At 47.9% G+C, this 14047-nt stretch overlaps 1 protein-coding gene across 1 annotated transcript in view; it reads right to left on the bottom strand.

The window, feature by feature from the left end:
• LOC115317393 (hydroxyacid oxidase 1) overlaps window positions 1-11865 on the bottom strand; it is a 56141-nt gene extending 44276 nt beyond the window's left edge. The window contains exon 1 of the mRNA XM_029977007.4: window positions 11702-11865. Within this exon, the coding sequence (XP_029832867.3) occupies window positions 11702-11865 (164 nt within the window). The remainder of the gene's footprint in view (window positions 1-11701) is intronic.
• Window positions 11866-14047: the final 2182 nt, after the last annotated feature.

A 14047-nucleotide genomic window follows, 5' to 3' on the forward strand; every position in this document is an offset into this window, starting at 1 on the left:
AACAAACAAGCTCAGGAAATAAAGAAATCAGCTAAGCAGTGCTCGTCTTAGTTTAAGGACATGGGCAAGCAACGCAGGATGTAGGAGATTGCGTTATTTGGTAGTATGCAGTGAATTCAGCTTTTATGTACATTTTAAGGCAAAAATATTTGTCAGGTATTTTTTTTTACCTTTAAGACGGCGTGACACCATATTGTGAGAGTATAGATGAAAGTGATTTATGTCTTATAAACGTTACTATTGTTTGACTTTCAGTCACTGTGTCATCATGTCAGTCAGTATGTCATCGTACTGCGTCATCGTTTCAGTCACTATGTGATCATAAATAGGAATTTTTTTTTCTGCTCACAAGGTTTGTATGTTCCACAGTACAAGTTGACATTGTATGCATAAACCATTTGTAATGCTAAAACCTTTATGCACATGTAAACGATTATCTAGGCCCCACTACGTAAAATTATTAGAATTTATATTTTACACTAAGAAGGCAGGGGCAGGGTGGAAAAAATCACCCGACCTCATATAAAGCCACGCGATGTGTGTAAACAACCTACGGAACGGTTACCAAACATGCCGTTTGACAAAACATGCGAGCACGACCCAGGTGTTTACTCTAAATTACTCTAAATTATTTATTATGCCGGGAAGTTTTATATCTACAGGAGTATTTTTGTCACGTTGAGTCATCATCGCAATGTTCTCGTTAAAAAAAAACACACACAAAAAAAAAGGAACCGTACGGGGGAAAAGGCAATAAGTGCCAGTGCGCAAACATAAATTGATCATTTCTCTACACAGTACACGGGGACCGAGTAAAGAATGCATAATTTCCTTCACAAGCCCTCTAGACAAGCCTTCACGAGCCCCTCTATACGGGAGCGCCATCTATCCGCGTGCGAGTGAAGCGCGCTCGGTGCGCCGAACACAAAGTGGTCGCCGCGCGAGACAGAGTCATCACCTAAATGTATTTCTTCCACCGTGGGCTGCACTGAAATGCCCAAGGGCTGCATTTCGCTGCACGAGGGCTTTAAAGGGCTGCGGGCCTCGAGCAGCCGTTGGAAACAAATGGCAACGATGGGGTCAAATGAGTGGCCCTTTGAAGCGAATGGCGATGGAGCACTCGCTCAGGACACATGTCTTGCGCGTTTCCACAACAATGGTTCGCGGTCATTGCACTGAGCTACGCACAGCACTGAGCTACGCACAGATGCCAGTGGCCATGGGATCGGTGCTATTTTGGCTCAAATTCAATCCGGACACAACCGAGTAATTGCTTACGCTAGCCGCACGCTTTCTTCAGCCGAAAAAAATTACACGATCACCGAGCGGGAGTGTCTAGCGGTTGTGTGGGCAATAACAAAATTTCGGCCATACTTATTTGGCCGCCAGTTTTCTGTAATCACTGACCATCACGCCCTGTGCTGGCTATCGTCTATAAAAGATCCTGTCGGCCGCCTTGGACGATGGGCTCTTCGACTCCAAGAGCACGATTTCACCATAACCTATAAATCAGGGAAGCTCCATCAAGCCGCCGACTGCCTACCCCGCACCTCCACCAAGATGTTACGACGAATATAGATATATACAATGATTTAATTTACATTAGGTGAAGATTGAAAATGGCGGTTACAATCATCCAAAGCTCGTTGCCTCTGCCTCTTCTTCTTCTCTTATCTCCTCACGAAAACGTCCCTTCTTTTTCTTCTTAACAGTATGAAACACCAATAACCCATTTTTTCAAGTGGTTTTAGCAGAAAGAGCCCACCATGTTGAAGACGCAACAGACATTAGAGTTTTAGAATACCGTAAAGACCCTTGCGTCAGCACTGCGTACGACGCACGCAAGCTGTCGACGTAACGTTACGGGGCGCGTAGGAAGCGCACTTTTAGTATAGTGGAAGGCAAACGCACACGTAAAGACTTGCAGCGCTATCTCGAGGTGCTCCTGCGAGCTGCTTCAAACAATCCAAGGCAGGTATTCGGTCAAACCAATCCAACACCGCGAATCTCCTCGCTTTGCTACGAAGTGCGTGAATCTCTTTCCAGTTGCCGGTCGTGAACGTGTTTTTTTCTTTTTTGTTAGGACTGCGCGACCAGCAGTTCAATCTTGGTTCGCTCCAGTGTGTTGTGGGATACCAACTATCAACTGTTGGCCTCGTCATTTGCTTGGAAGTACGCGAGCAATAGGTCGCACCTCTCGCGTACCAACCGCACGGTGAACACCTTTTCGGGACTGTTAAAGGTGTATCCACACGACGGACCGGGCCGCGGACCGATTGATCACGTGATGCGCGGCCCGCGGGCCGCCCGGCTGCTATGAGCATCCACACGGCGGACCAAAAGAGCAGACGACAGAGCGAACGGGCCGGTCTAACCCTCGACCTCACAACTCGCCAAACGCATGCAGCGAGCTGCCAGTGTTGCCAGATTGGGCTATATATAGCCAAATTGGGCTACATTTTTTTCTAGTTGGCGTCAAAATTTCGCCTTTGGCTATATGGCTATTTTTGGGCTATTTCTAAGGGTGCGGCGAACTCTTGTCGAACCTCAGGTTCGACGTCGAACTTTGAGGTTCGACTAGTTAATTATCAAACTTCTAGTCAGTTTCGTAAAAAAAAAAATTTCTCTTTTGGCTAGTCGAGAGGAGAGAGAGGAAGGAGAATGGCTTCAAACTTCTACGAACTTCGGGGTTTTCACAATGCGCAGAGAAGCAGTGCTAGCAGAGTTCAAGCGGTCTCCCCACAGCGCAGTGAAGCAAATTAAACAAATTGCACTGTTTTTACAGGTCCGGTAGCGCGTCTTCTACCCGGACGTAGACTGGACTCTCCAAACACAGCTTTGGTGCCCATTGCGAAAATTCTTAGGCATCGCCAACTTTAAGAAAAGAAACACAATAAAAAATAGCTTGAACCGGAACGGGGGACGCTCATATTCTATACAAAGAAAAATAGACGGGTGGGTTATTGGTAAGAACCTTAGATATAGGGGGTGCTAGTTTAACACTCCCAGTTCTGACTGTTCTGCTTCTACATTCTGTTCTTTTACTGTACGATTATATCTCCCGGGCTTCACAATACAGCTGTCCATGTATGTTTTCTATTTCTGAAAACCTACGAAGTATGGGTAATTGTTTCACAGATTTTCATCCTTCTGAAGCTTTTTAAATATATATATATATCAGGGGACCTAATGTACACAAAAAGTGGCGCATCTGAGGGTTGAAAAAGAGAATTTAACGTGCTGTTTTTTGCGCGTATGAAAAATTGTCAATAAAAGGCTTAAAAAAGAGAATTTAACGTGTTGTTTTTTTGCGCGTATGAAAAATTGTCAATAAAAAGCTTAAAAATCGTTGTTTTTAGTCTTGGCTCTTTTGGGCTATATTTATTTTATGGCTTTGGCTATATTTGGGCTATACCTCCCAGCCGTTTGGCGGTTTTTTGTTGGGACCATCTGGCAACACTGCGAGCTGCTTTGAGGCTATTTGTAAGGAGCCAAGATGGAGGTTGAACGAAAGAGACGTTTGGCCGCGGTGGCCCTGGCGTTGACTATTGAGGACGAGGAGGACTTAAATGAATCGAAAAGGGCATGCATCTATTGTCCCTTACAGCGGGGAATCGCTCCACGAGCGCGATGCAGTAAACAGCTGCATCGTCGTAACATGCCGCAATCGTCGCACAACAAAAGGTTCGTCTTTTACGTCTTCAACAGTTGGCGCCAAAAGGAACGACTTTGGATTTGGATTCCAATTCAAACAACAAAAGTCAGCTTGTTGCCAGACTTAGCACTTCAATTATACTAAAAACGCCGCGGTCCGCCGCCAAGGTCCGGGCGAGAAAAGCGCTTGGCATTTCTCACAAGCGCGGGCCGCGGACCGCCGGCGGCCGGCGGACCTCGAAAAGTGGTGACGTAAGATCACGTGATGCGCGGCCCGCGGACCAAAACAGCAATTTGGTCCGTCGTGTGGATACACCTTAACCGGCTTCGAGTTAACCGGCTTCGAGCAAACGGGCCCAAGGCCCGTTTGCTCGAAGCCGGTTAACTTTAACCGCGGTTAGAAGTTAACCGCCCTTCCCTACTAGGTACCTACAAGTACCTAGCCAAGTTTGACGAGGGCTGGATAAGCGATAGCTCCGTGTTTTATTATGGGGTGGTAGCTGGTGTCACCTACTGGCTGTAGCGAATATACGTGGCTTCCGTGGAAAGGTTCCCGAAATGGGGGGACCCAAAAAAGGCGCGCTGCCTGGTTTTCGCGACGCAGCGCGGCATACATTTCAGCTTAAGAAATAATTTGTATTGCTCGTGGTACAAATAATCGGCAAGGTAAAACTAAATTAACCCTTGTTTGGAAATCTTCTAAATATTTGGCTGTATGAAGTGAAGAAAAGCCTCGTTGAAATTTCCTTCCGAGTTCGAAAGAGGACGACAAAGTTGAGTCCTAGAAACGATGAGAAAGAAGTGAGCAGTGAAAGGCGGGCGGTACACCGGCAGCATGGTTGGCCAGCACGTAAGAACTGTATATAACGCCGTCATAAATTGAAAAACCTGTGACTCGGCTCCACTGAAATTTGACCTATTAGTAAATTACCCGAACATCGAGAAGAACGCTGGAAGTGTGATTCTACGATCCGCGCGCGCTGGCCTTCCACTTATAAAAGATTCGAAGTAAATAATCGTAATAAATCTTTGACGAACGCGCGTGCACGGCAAAATTTGTTTTATGCTTTTTGCTTCAGAACAGTTATTACTGCAGACGCCAGCACGTGCAGCGCGTGTAACTACACTCGTAGCATGCTCCTCGGTGCTTTCGAAATTTAGCAAAAGGTCTATGGGAACGCTGTCTGCTTTTGTGTGCTATCAATATCCGGCCGATTGAGTCAAGGCAACCCACCTTCCAAAGACGTTGCCATGCCGACAACTATCGCGTTCATTTAGGCTTAGGAATGGCCAGAGTCGAAACTCTATCTAAAAAATGCCGCGAGGTCATTGCTCATGTTTTGCGTTTTAAGGGAGGCAAGGCAACGCGGAAACCTCCTGCACCATTCATTGCTGACTAACGCGCCCGCTACTGCAGCTACTACGACGTATTAGTTCCAAAGCGAGCGGCGCTCACTCACCGGGGCACCGCCATGTTTCCCCGCCGTTTTTGCTCTGCCGGTCACGTGACCCGAAATTCACCCTCGTAGGGAAATCCGGTTAACCGCGGTTAGTTAACCAGCTTCGAGCAAACGGGCCCTGGAGCAGAGCCGGTTGGTATGACATGATTCTGAAGGTTTCCAGCTGTGACGTAGAAGTAAAAACCAAGGAGTGGAGAAGAAGAGACACACACTGCTGGTGTGTCTCTTTTTGGGTTCGACGGCGTCGACAACGTTCTTGGCTATCGACACACTATCTTTGTGGGCGCTCGAAAGGGTTTGTCGCGTTGATTTCTTTGAGGAGGTTGTGGGTCGCCTGTCAATACCGCCCGATCAGGTCGAGTTCCATTCGCTCCGAGGAAGTCACACGGGGAAGCGCTATACCATTGGGAAATGGTTTAATCTGCACTTAAGTTCAGAGTCCGATGAAGAGGACGGCCAAGGCTGTCTAACAGTGGCGTACCAACTTGTTCTGGAGGGGGGGGGGGGGGGGGGCAAATCAGAACCCCCCAGGGCCGGGGGCCGTGCCCCTGGTATCCCTTGGGCGCCGCCGTCCAGTGTTTGCCCTGCTCAGTGGCGGCTGTTTCAGGGGGAAGGGGGGGGGGGGGGGGGGGGGGGGCAAGCACATGCCTTGCCCCGCCCCACCCAGAGAACTTGAGGGGGGGGGGGGGGGGGGGGGCAAGGGCCCCTTGCTTCCCCGGTTGGTACGCCCGTGCTGTCTAGTGGTCCGGGTCTCCTGTTGGAGGCCTTGCTCGGCACCGGCTTTTCGTCTGTCTCCTGCTCCGAACTCCGCGTGTCCTCGCCCGCCACGAGCCTCGCCTTTTTTCCTTCTTCTTCTTTCTCTTTCTTCCACAAGGTTGCGGTTAGAGCCACTAAATGAGCTGCGCTTATTTAGTGGCACTAGTTGCGGTCATCTTCAAAGCGAACCCGTACAACGCCCGTAGCACTTCCAATGGTTTGCCTCACCATCGCCATTTTTCAAACTGGAGTAGTCTCGCACTCCCCCGTGCGTGAAGAGAGCAACGAGAATAGACAGTTTTAGTGGACCGTACGCTATAGCTTTGCGTACGCAAGGAAATTGCGGGTCGTGAGTGCGCTTGCGCAGAACGCAATAGTAGGGCTAGCGTATTGCGTACGCACGCAACGCTGGGGATTTTGCGAGGCGGGCTAGCGGGCCTTGCGGGACGCTCTCGAGAGATCTCGGACCCAACGAGAGCGCCAGTTTCAAGATGGCGGTTACCTCGACTGGCGCAGCAAGGTCGACGTGGTGTTTCCGAAGTTCTGTGTTACGTGAAATTGCGTGGTGTTCAGCTCGGGAATTCTTTCTGGGACCTACCGCGGTCAAATCAGATCGTCGTGCAGCTGAAGGAGTGCACAGTGAAAATGTTCGCCGCTCGGAATGTGCGTCAACGCTGCGATCTGCTCAACGCTAAGCCTATTCGCACAGTTCATCGCCGACGGACGAGCGACTCTAAAAAATCGCCGAAGTTCTCGCTATGCACTGGACATCAGTAGGTCATGAATTTCATTCCGCGATAGCATTGATGAAAGGTGCCGTTTCAACGGGACGATTGACGGGGGCTCCGTGATCAAATTTGGCTACGCACTCTTAAGCCTTGTTCAGACAGTTGCGTTTGACTGCGTTGCAGCAGCGAGAAACCAGGACATCTCTGCTACTTATATTGCGTGCTAAGATGATTTTTTGAATTGTATCGCACGCTTCACACGAAGCACAGATGTGCCGGTGACTCGCTTTCGGTTCTCGACGCAACGCAGTCAAACGCACTCAAAAGCCTAGTTCACATGCAGCGGTTTTGGCCCTAGAGCGGCGCGATTTCTGCCGTCGCGGCGCTCTGGCCAGCACCAGCAATTCTGCGGCACGAGCGCCGCGACGGCAGAAATCGCGCCGCTCTAGAGCCAAAACCGCTGCATGTGAACTAGGCTTTAGGGCCAAAACCGCTGCATGTGAACTAGGCTAAACGCAAGTGTCCGAACCGGCCTTTACTCGTACACTGTTAGCAAGTCCCGTGTATTTGGTGAATATTTGGGGTGAAAAACACGCTATTTACACAAATTACCATAAATTTACACGATAAGTAACGGATAATTCGTTCAGAAATCACGCGAGGTTGTAAAAAACGTGTTTTGGTTCGGTCATACACGCATAACCGTGTAGCCGACCTCGATAACACGCATCGACCCCGACGACGACCGCGGCATTGCCGGCTATCGAAGCACCGGAATGCTTGGGGACAAACTTAGAAAGGACCGTCGAGACAAATGCCGCGGAAAGAAACATATCTCGGAGACAGATATGCACCAAAAGCAATTGCGCCATGCCGCAGGACGTTGGCGAAACCCGCGCTTACCGTGCTCGCCGCCATTTTCTGGTCGATGGCAACGCGGCTTCCCTCATGTCGCCCATGTTTGCATTTAGTTTAGGGGTCTTGATAATAGTTTCTTACACACCACAAATAAAGTCATTGGTCTAATTATTCATTCCAAACAGTTAAAATGGATATAAAAAGCGTGTGCTCGATGTGAACACGTGAAATTGCAGTTGGTTTCGTTTTTGCTTCACCCTTCAACCGCTTCAACTGCAAGCGATCTGGCCACGGCGCAAGCGCAACGCCGATGTACGGTGGAAGCAAGAGCCGGTTGGCTCTCGTTCTTTTTGTTTGACCGGAGAAAATCTACGCATGGCGCCGCTATTGTTTTGGTTTGACGGGACGCGAGAAGCTTCGCAGTTTGCGAGGACATAGTGAAGACTTGGCCGTAGAAGTGCCCCTGTGTTGTTCCCGGAAGACGGAAAGTACCATTCGTCGTGTGTGCTTTGAAAGCGAAGAGAGTCACATGGTCCACGAGCGCGCAACCATAAGCCAAGGTTCACGACAGCGCTGCGTTGACTTCGGCGATCTCGTTCTGTTTGGGGCAACACGGCGATGCGAGAAAGAGCCGAAACGTTCGTGGTGTGTGGTGCGGTGCTTGGAGGTAGAAACCCGCACTAACACGGAGCTCAGATTGGTTGTTGTGGGGTTGCGTTTGACGGGTTCAGCCCCGTCGTCGTCAGCTGATCCGGTCCAGCTGGTCCAGGAGGACGCAGCGAGCGTTTTTAAAAGTAAATCTTCCTTCGTTCCGTTTCAAAATGTGGAAGATTCCCGACGCATACCGTGAGTAAAATGCTGCGGGCGTTTTCAACAAAATTACGTCGTTTTAATTGAACAATGAACCTCGGATAGTCGTCCTAAATCTGCCGGTTTTATGCTTCGTGTCGTTGGACTGCATTTGCACAGCGACGTGTTTGCACAGCGACGCACACCGCTCGAGTAGATGATTCGGTCCCGCAAACGACCGGTAATACAGAATTTCACGGAAACTTAAGTCACCACCGATGTTTTCCTGTAAATCTCGTGTGAGTTTGTTGCGCTGATCATCCGGTGTGAATAAATTAGGGCAAGGTTTTCTACCTGCCCACAGATGCATGAACTGAGACCAATTTTTTACGTAGTGAACATAGTGCTTTTTCTTTACTTTGGGAAGAGGCCCGAATTTGTCTCTTTTCCCTCTGGCACTGCCCCAAGTTTCAAGTTGCAGTTTCAGTAGACATACCTACTAACACGTACAAACTGCTCTAAAGCAGGTAAAAGACTGGGAAGTCAGGACGGTGCGGACACCGTGTTTTGCGCTTTTCGCGAGGTGACTGATGCGTTTGCAAGGTATGCGGAATATGCAAACGCTTTTGTTATGCCCGTCGTTTGCGTCTCCGAAAAAACGAATAAGAATTTAGGCGCTATCACAAGCCAAAATTTACGATAACAGTGCGTTCGCTTCCGTGGTCCGCATAGTGGTATTATACCCTGCTTTCTGCAACACCGTGTCATGACGAAGAGCTGGAACGGTCACGGTCTGTGCTGGGCTACCGGTTGACAGAAACCCGCATCGCCCGCATCGGCACCAAGTGCACTTGGGCTGTTGATGCTGAAGCCTCTCATCCGCGGCTTGTCGCCGGCTGATCCTGCTGCTCGACGGTGAGGAAGCGGCGAGAGTGACCTCTGAAGTAAATGTAAATTCTCGTTCATCCAGTTATCCGGTGTCAAAGTGTAGAAGATGTCCAACGTATACTTAGGGCGGGACCTACGAGCGTTTTGCCTTGCTTTTATAACCAAAACCAGAGCAGCGAGATAATTGCCTTGCGTACTCCAAAATGACGGAAGCAATAAGTTTCAACAGGTCGAGTACGTCACCTCGGATGTAGGCGAGACGGTGCACACTGTTTAAACGCTTGCAGTATCCACGAGTGCTACCAGAAAAACGACGTCAACAGAGAAGGAGCTCGCGATTCAGCATAATGCAGTGCCACGGGCCCGTGAATTTGCAATGTCGCTGTAAAGAAATATTTAAAAAAAAAAAAAAACGCATCAGCGCCACATTAGTGATCACGAATAACACCGGTCACAAACTCCCAAGCCTCGCCGCTCCACTCGACACTAACACGACATACGACAACAATCTGCATCAAAACGCCCCAAAAGTGAACGCGTCTGCTCCCGTACGCGTACTACAACTAGCGGAAGTGAAGTGTTGGGCGGATGTCCTTCAGAATAATATATATAAAAAATGCTTTGCGCAAGTATAATTTCTATTGATTATTCAATACGTACTGATAAAGTCCCAATCATTTGTTTTTCTATCTGATTCAAGCTAGTCGGACTGCTCATAACACTGGTCGAGCATGAAAATAACAAGAATTTGAACTTTTTCATGGCCGGTTTAAGATTTATTGTTAGTACATCGTTGTTTTTCGCAACGGACTAATTTTACAGATTTTGCCTCTATACTTTTTAAATGCAAACAGTTCTTACATACGGCTGTCCATTGTGCCGTGTTTTGTGTCTTCTTCTATAAATCTGTAACGGTCAGCGACCAAAGAGCTCACCCGCACATGTCAAGCATATATACGCCGCGGGGAGAGTACGATGTTAGTAGGAAGTGTCGGGCGTAGTGTCGGTGTTGTGTTTGTGTATGTGTCGCTGCAGGCTGTGTCCTACGTGGTGCTCGTGTTGTCTGTGATGTATGGAGAGTTGCAGTCTACTCGTGATAGTTCCAAGCGTATTAACAAACTCCTGCTTTCTTTTCATTGGTTGCTAGAAATCTCACTAGGTGGCGCAAGTTAACGCCCGATTCCAAGTAGTTTGCTTGAGTTATTTATCCATGTAAGTTTGGTATTAGCTTTTTTTTTTTTTTGTCTAGCGGTTTTGTCGTAGCTGCCGACGCCACCGACCGCCGACGATGCACGTACGTACCTTTGCACGTAGCTACGTCCGCCGCTTGGAGACTGTTTACTGTGCATAAAAGACATCGAACGAGAACGAACGCGTCCTGTGTGCTTTCAGTTCGGCTGGAAGGCGCGGATCGCTGTGCTCGTCTCTCGCCTGTTCTCGGCTGCTGGCCGCCATGTTTCATAAGGAACACTTTGAACCGTGCTTCTCGGAAGACAAACACGGTGTAGCGTGTTAAGTTTACACGGCACCTCATGGGTAGACGAAAAACACAGATGGCTCAATGTAAAACGAACACGTTTCAACGTGTCCGCTATGGGACAACGGTTTACACGTCTGGGCGTGTTATTTTTGCTAACAGTGTAGCCTCTGTACCCCGCAGAAAAGCGGGCTTGACGAGGCAGCTGCGGCTCGGTTTAATTTGAAATAAAATCATTGGACACGTTTTCATTTTCAATATTTCTTTCCAGGAGCATGGTTGCGCTATAAGCACGCAGAATTCTGCAGATCTAGCAAATCTAACCAAGATCATGCGCGGTGTTCACTCGAAAACGTAACGCACAACTAAATTCGGTCCGAGCAGGTCATTTTTAGCGTACGCTATACCATTGAGTATTGCGTACGTAAGAGCCAGCAACGCTATACTAAAACTGTCTAATGTCAGGGGACCGCTACGCACGCTCGCAAAAATCGATAGCCAGCGTACGTACGCATAGCTCGCTGCAGTGCGTACGTATGGCTCATGTGCAGTGTGGAGGACGCAGCGTTAACGCTAACGTAGGGGGCTTGCGTTTGCTCTTATACGCAATACTAAAACTCTCTATTGTCAACTTGTACCATCAACCTGGTGAGACTACCTCTTGACAGATCACGATCATCATCAAGAGCCCGTTGTGTTGAAGAGGAAAAGACATTTTCAATTTGCACCATCAATCTGGTTAGACTACCTCTTGATACACAGATCATTATCATAGTCATTTTGTAGCCATCATCGAGATCCAGTTATGTTGAATACGGAACAGACATTGTCTAATGTCTGTTCCTCTTGATAGCCACCTCTTGATAGCCACCTCATCGTCATCATTATCATGTCGCCCTTGACAGCCCATCGTTTTGAAGACAGAACGGGCATTGTCAATTTGTGCCATCATCCTAGTATACAACCTTTCGAGACCAAGATCACTTATCATCACCAAAAGATCATCAAGAGCCCATTGTGTTGAAGACGGAACAGAGAGTATCGAAGTCTGCCATTGGCCCCTTAATATTTGAATTGTACCCAAAGTGCACCTGAGGTAAGCCATCTTGTTCTCCTTGAGCGTCTGTTCCTGGTCCGCACCGGTGTTGCAATGACTTCTGGCGTTCGCGGTCATATTGGAGTTCCCGAGACGTTCAATGTCATCCAGCGTTACCACGATCTCACCATTAACGCCAGCCACAGTCGCCGCTTCCATTGTGATGCGCTGCTGGATTCCCTTCAACAATACAAACAGGCTCCAAACCCGGATGAGGCCACGAGAAACATAAGCAAAACACTGCATTCCACAACGAGAAAAACAGTGTAATTAGATGTTTAGTCTCCCACGTGGGAATCATTTCCGACACTTCAAGCCTAGAGGAAATTATTCACCACTTACCATCACGTCTCACATTAGACCTGGGGAGGCACTGTCTTTATATAGCCAGTTAGAACATACACCACAGAACATAAAACATAATTTTACTTGTAATATACGCCTTTTTGACAAAGTATACAGTCACGAGCCGGCAGAAGCCAGCCTGCAATAACGAGCCGTGCTTTATTTCTCTGCTCGTTCTACGCTTTGACGGAGCGTGCTTTTTTTTTTTTCTTTTTTTTTTTCAAATGTGCGTTGTGGTTTGTTCGCAAGTGTTTACAAGAAATAAGTATAAATGTAGACTTCATAAAACCGTTAGAGGCTTGTGTCACCCTAATAATTAAACATCTAGTGCCTGATAGGTCGCGGCACAAAAATAGAAGATACAACATGTCCGGAAGGGATATTAACGTTTAGTTTATAACGCGGCTTGCAGAGGCGTTTTGGTTTTTAGAACGCAGCTCTAAAGGCCCGTTCACACTCTTGCGACGGCTTGCGACCTCTTAAACCTGGGTTCCTTAAAACTTCTTAAACCAGAGAACACACTGGCGCCATCTATTGGGAAGCAGTCTAAACTCGGCGGTCCGGCGTATTTTTTTTTTATTTCTCGCGCAATATCTTTTCTTTTTTGGCTCGAAAAACTTTTGTCAATGTTATAAACGAGCCTTTCTATGGGTATTACGCACATTTGACCTCGGAAATCCCGCAAAACCTTCGCTTTTGTGAAATGCAGTTCTAGGGTCACCGCATAGATGGCGCCACAATGTCAGTGTGTTCCCTCATTCTAGAAACAATTAGGAAGTTGAAAGAGATCTCGTCTCTCTCAGTCGTACTCGGTCGCAAGAGTGTGAACGGGCCTTTAGGCGCTCCTTCCCGTGTTTCGCAGCTTCGGCGTCGGCGTAACCGCGCTCGTTGCATTGCGGGACGTCACAGACCTATACGCCAAACCGACTCCCCACTAAATTTAGCGAAAAAACTGAATTGGTGCGTACGTCTCCGACGTCCCATGATGTTACACTGCGCATTCAGTTTGCCCGCTAAATTTAACGGTAAAACGGACGTCACATGACCTCAACGCCGATTCAGTTTCCCCGCTACATTTAGCGGTGAATTAAAGTGGTGTTGAGGTGCCGTGACGTCAATTTTCGCGCTAAATTGAGCGGAGAAACTGAATTTGTTCATAGGTGACGTGCCAGGAAATCATGTGACGTTATTTTCCCCGCGAAATTAAGTGGGGAAACTGAATAGGTGTCAAGGTCACGCGACGTCAGTTTTCCCACTAAATCAAGCAGAGAAACTGAATTTGTTCATAGGTGACGTGGCACGAAGTCCTGTGACGGCATTTTCCCTGCTAAATTTATCCGAGACACTGACTTGTTGCTGAGGTCCCGTGGCTTCAATTTTCCAGCAAAATTTAACAGAAAATCTGTGGGAGGAGGGGAGGGTATGGAGGAGGAGGAGGAGGCGAGGGTGCGGAAGAGGAGGAGGGGAGGATACGATGGAGGAGGGTACGAAGGGGGAAGAGGACACGGAAGAGGAGGACGGTGCAGCACCCGTATGTGAGGAGAGTGATCTATATTTGCACATATATATATACCATGCTCTTAAACTCAATATTTAAAAAATTAATTACGCGAAAATAATTAACAACTTAATTATCCCGAACTTTAATAAGTGCACTAAATAGGGCCCTGGCCTAGGACCAAAACGACACAAGCCTTTATTTGGATCGATGCTAGTTTTCGCAACATCGAATTGGTCCACCTTTCTTGAAAAACCCTGTATATATTTTCATCAAACTGTTTAGCACGGTATATCGCAAAATCAAAATACTTCGAGCTGCGCTCCAATTTAGAATTACAGAGATTTGTAAACGTCTTTCATCTTTTTTTATATAATTTGGAAAACAAAAGTATAGTCAGCGCACACGCGAGCTGGTGGGAGTTTACCGTACAGATCAGCTAAAAATGTGTCTGTCTGTTTTAGAGCACACCTCTTAGGCGAAAGTTTCCGGGTTGGG

The sequence above is a fragment of the Ixodes scapularis genome, unplaced genomic scaffold (assembly GCF_016920785.2).
Source record: "Ixodes scapularis isolate PalLabHiFi unplaced genomic scaffold, ASM1692078v2 PGA_scaffold6__148_contigs__length_123643588, whole genome shotgun sequence".
Lineage (NCBI taxonomy): Eukaryota > Metazoa > Arthropoda > Arachnida > Ixodida > Ixodidae > Ixodes > Ixodes scapularis.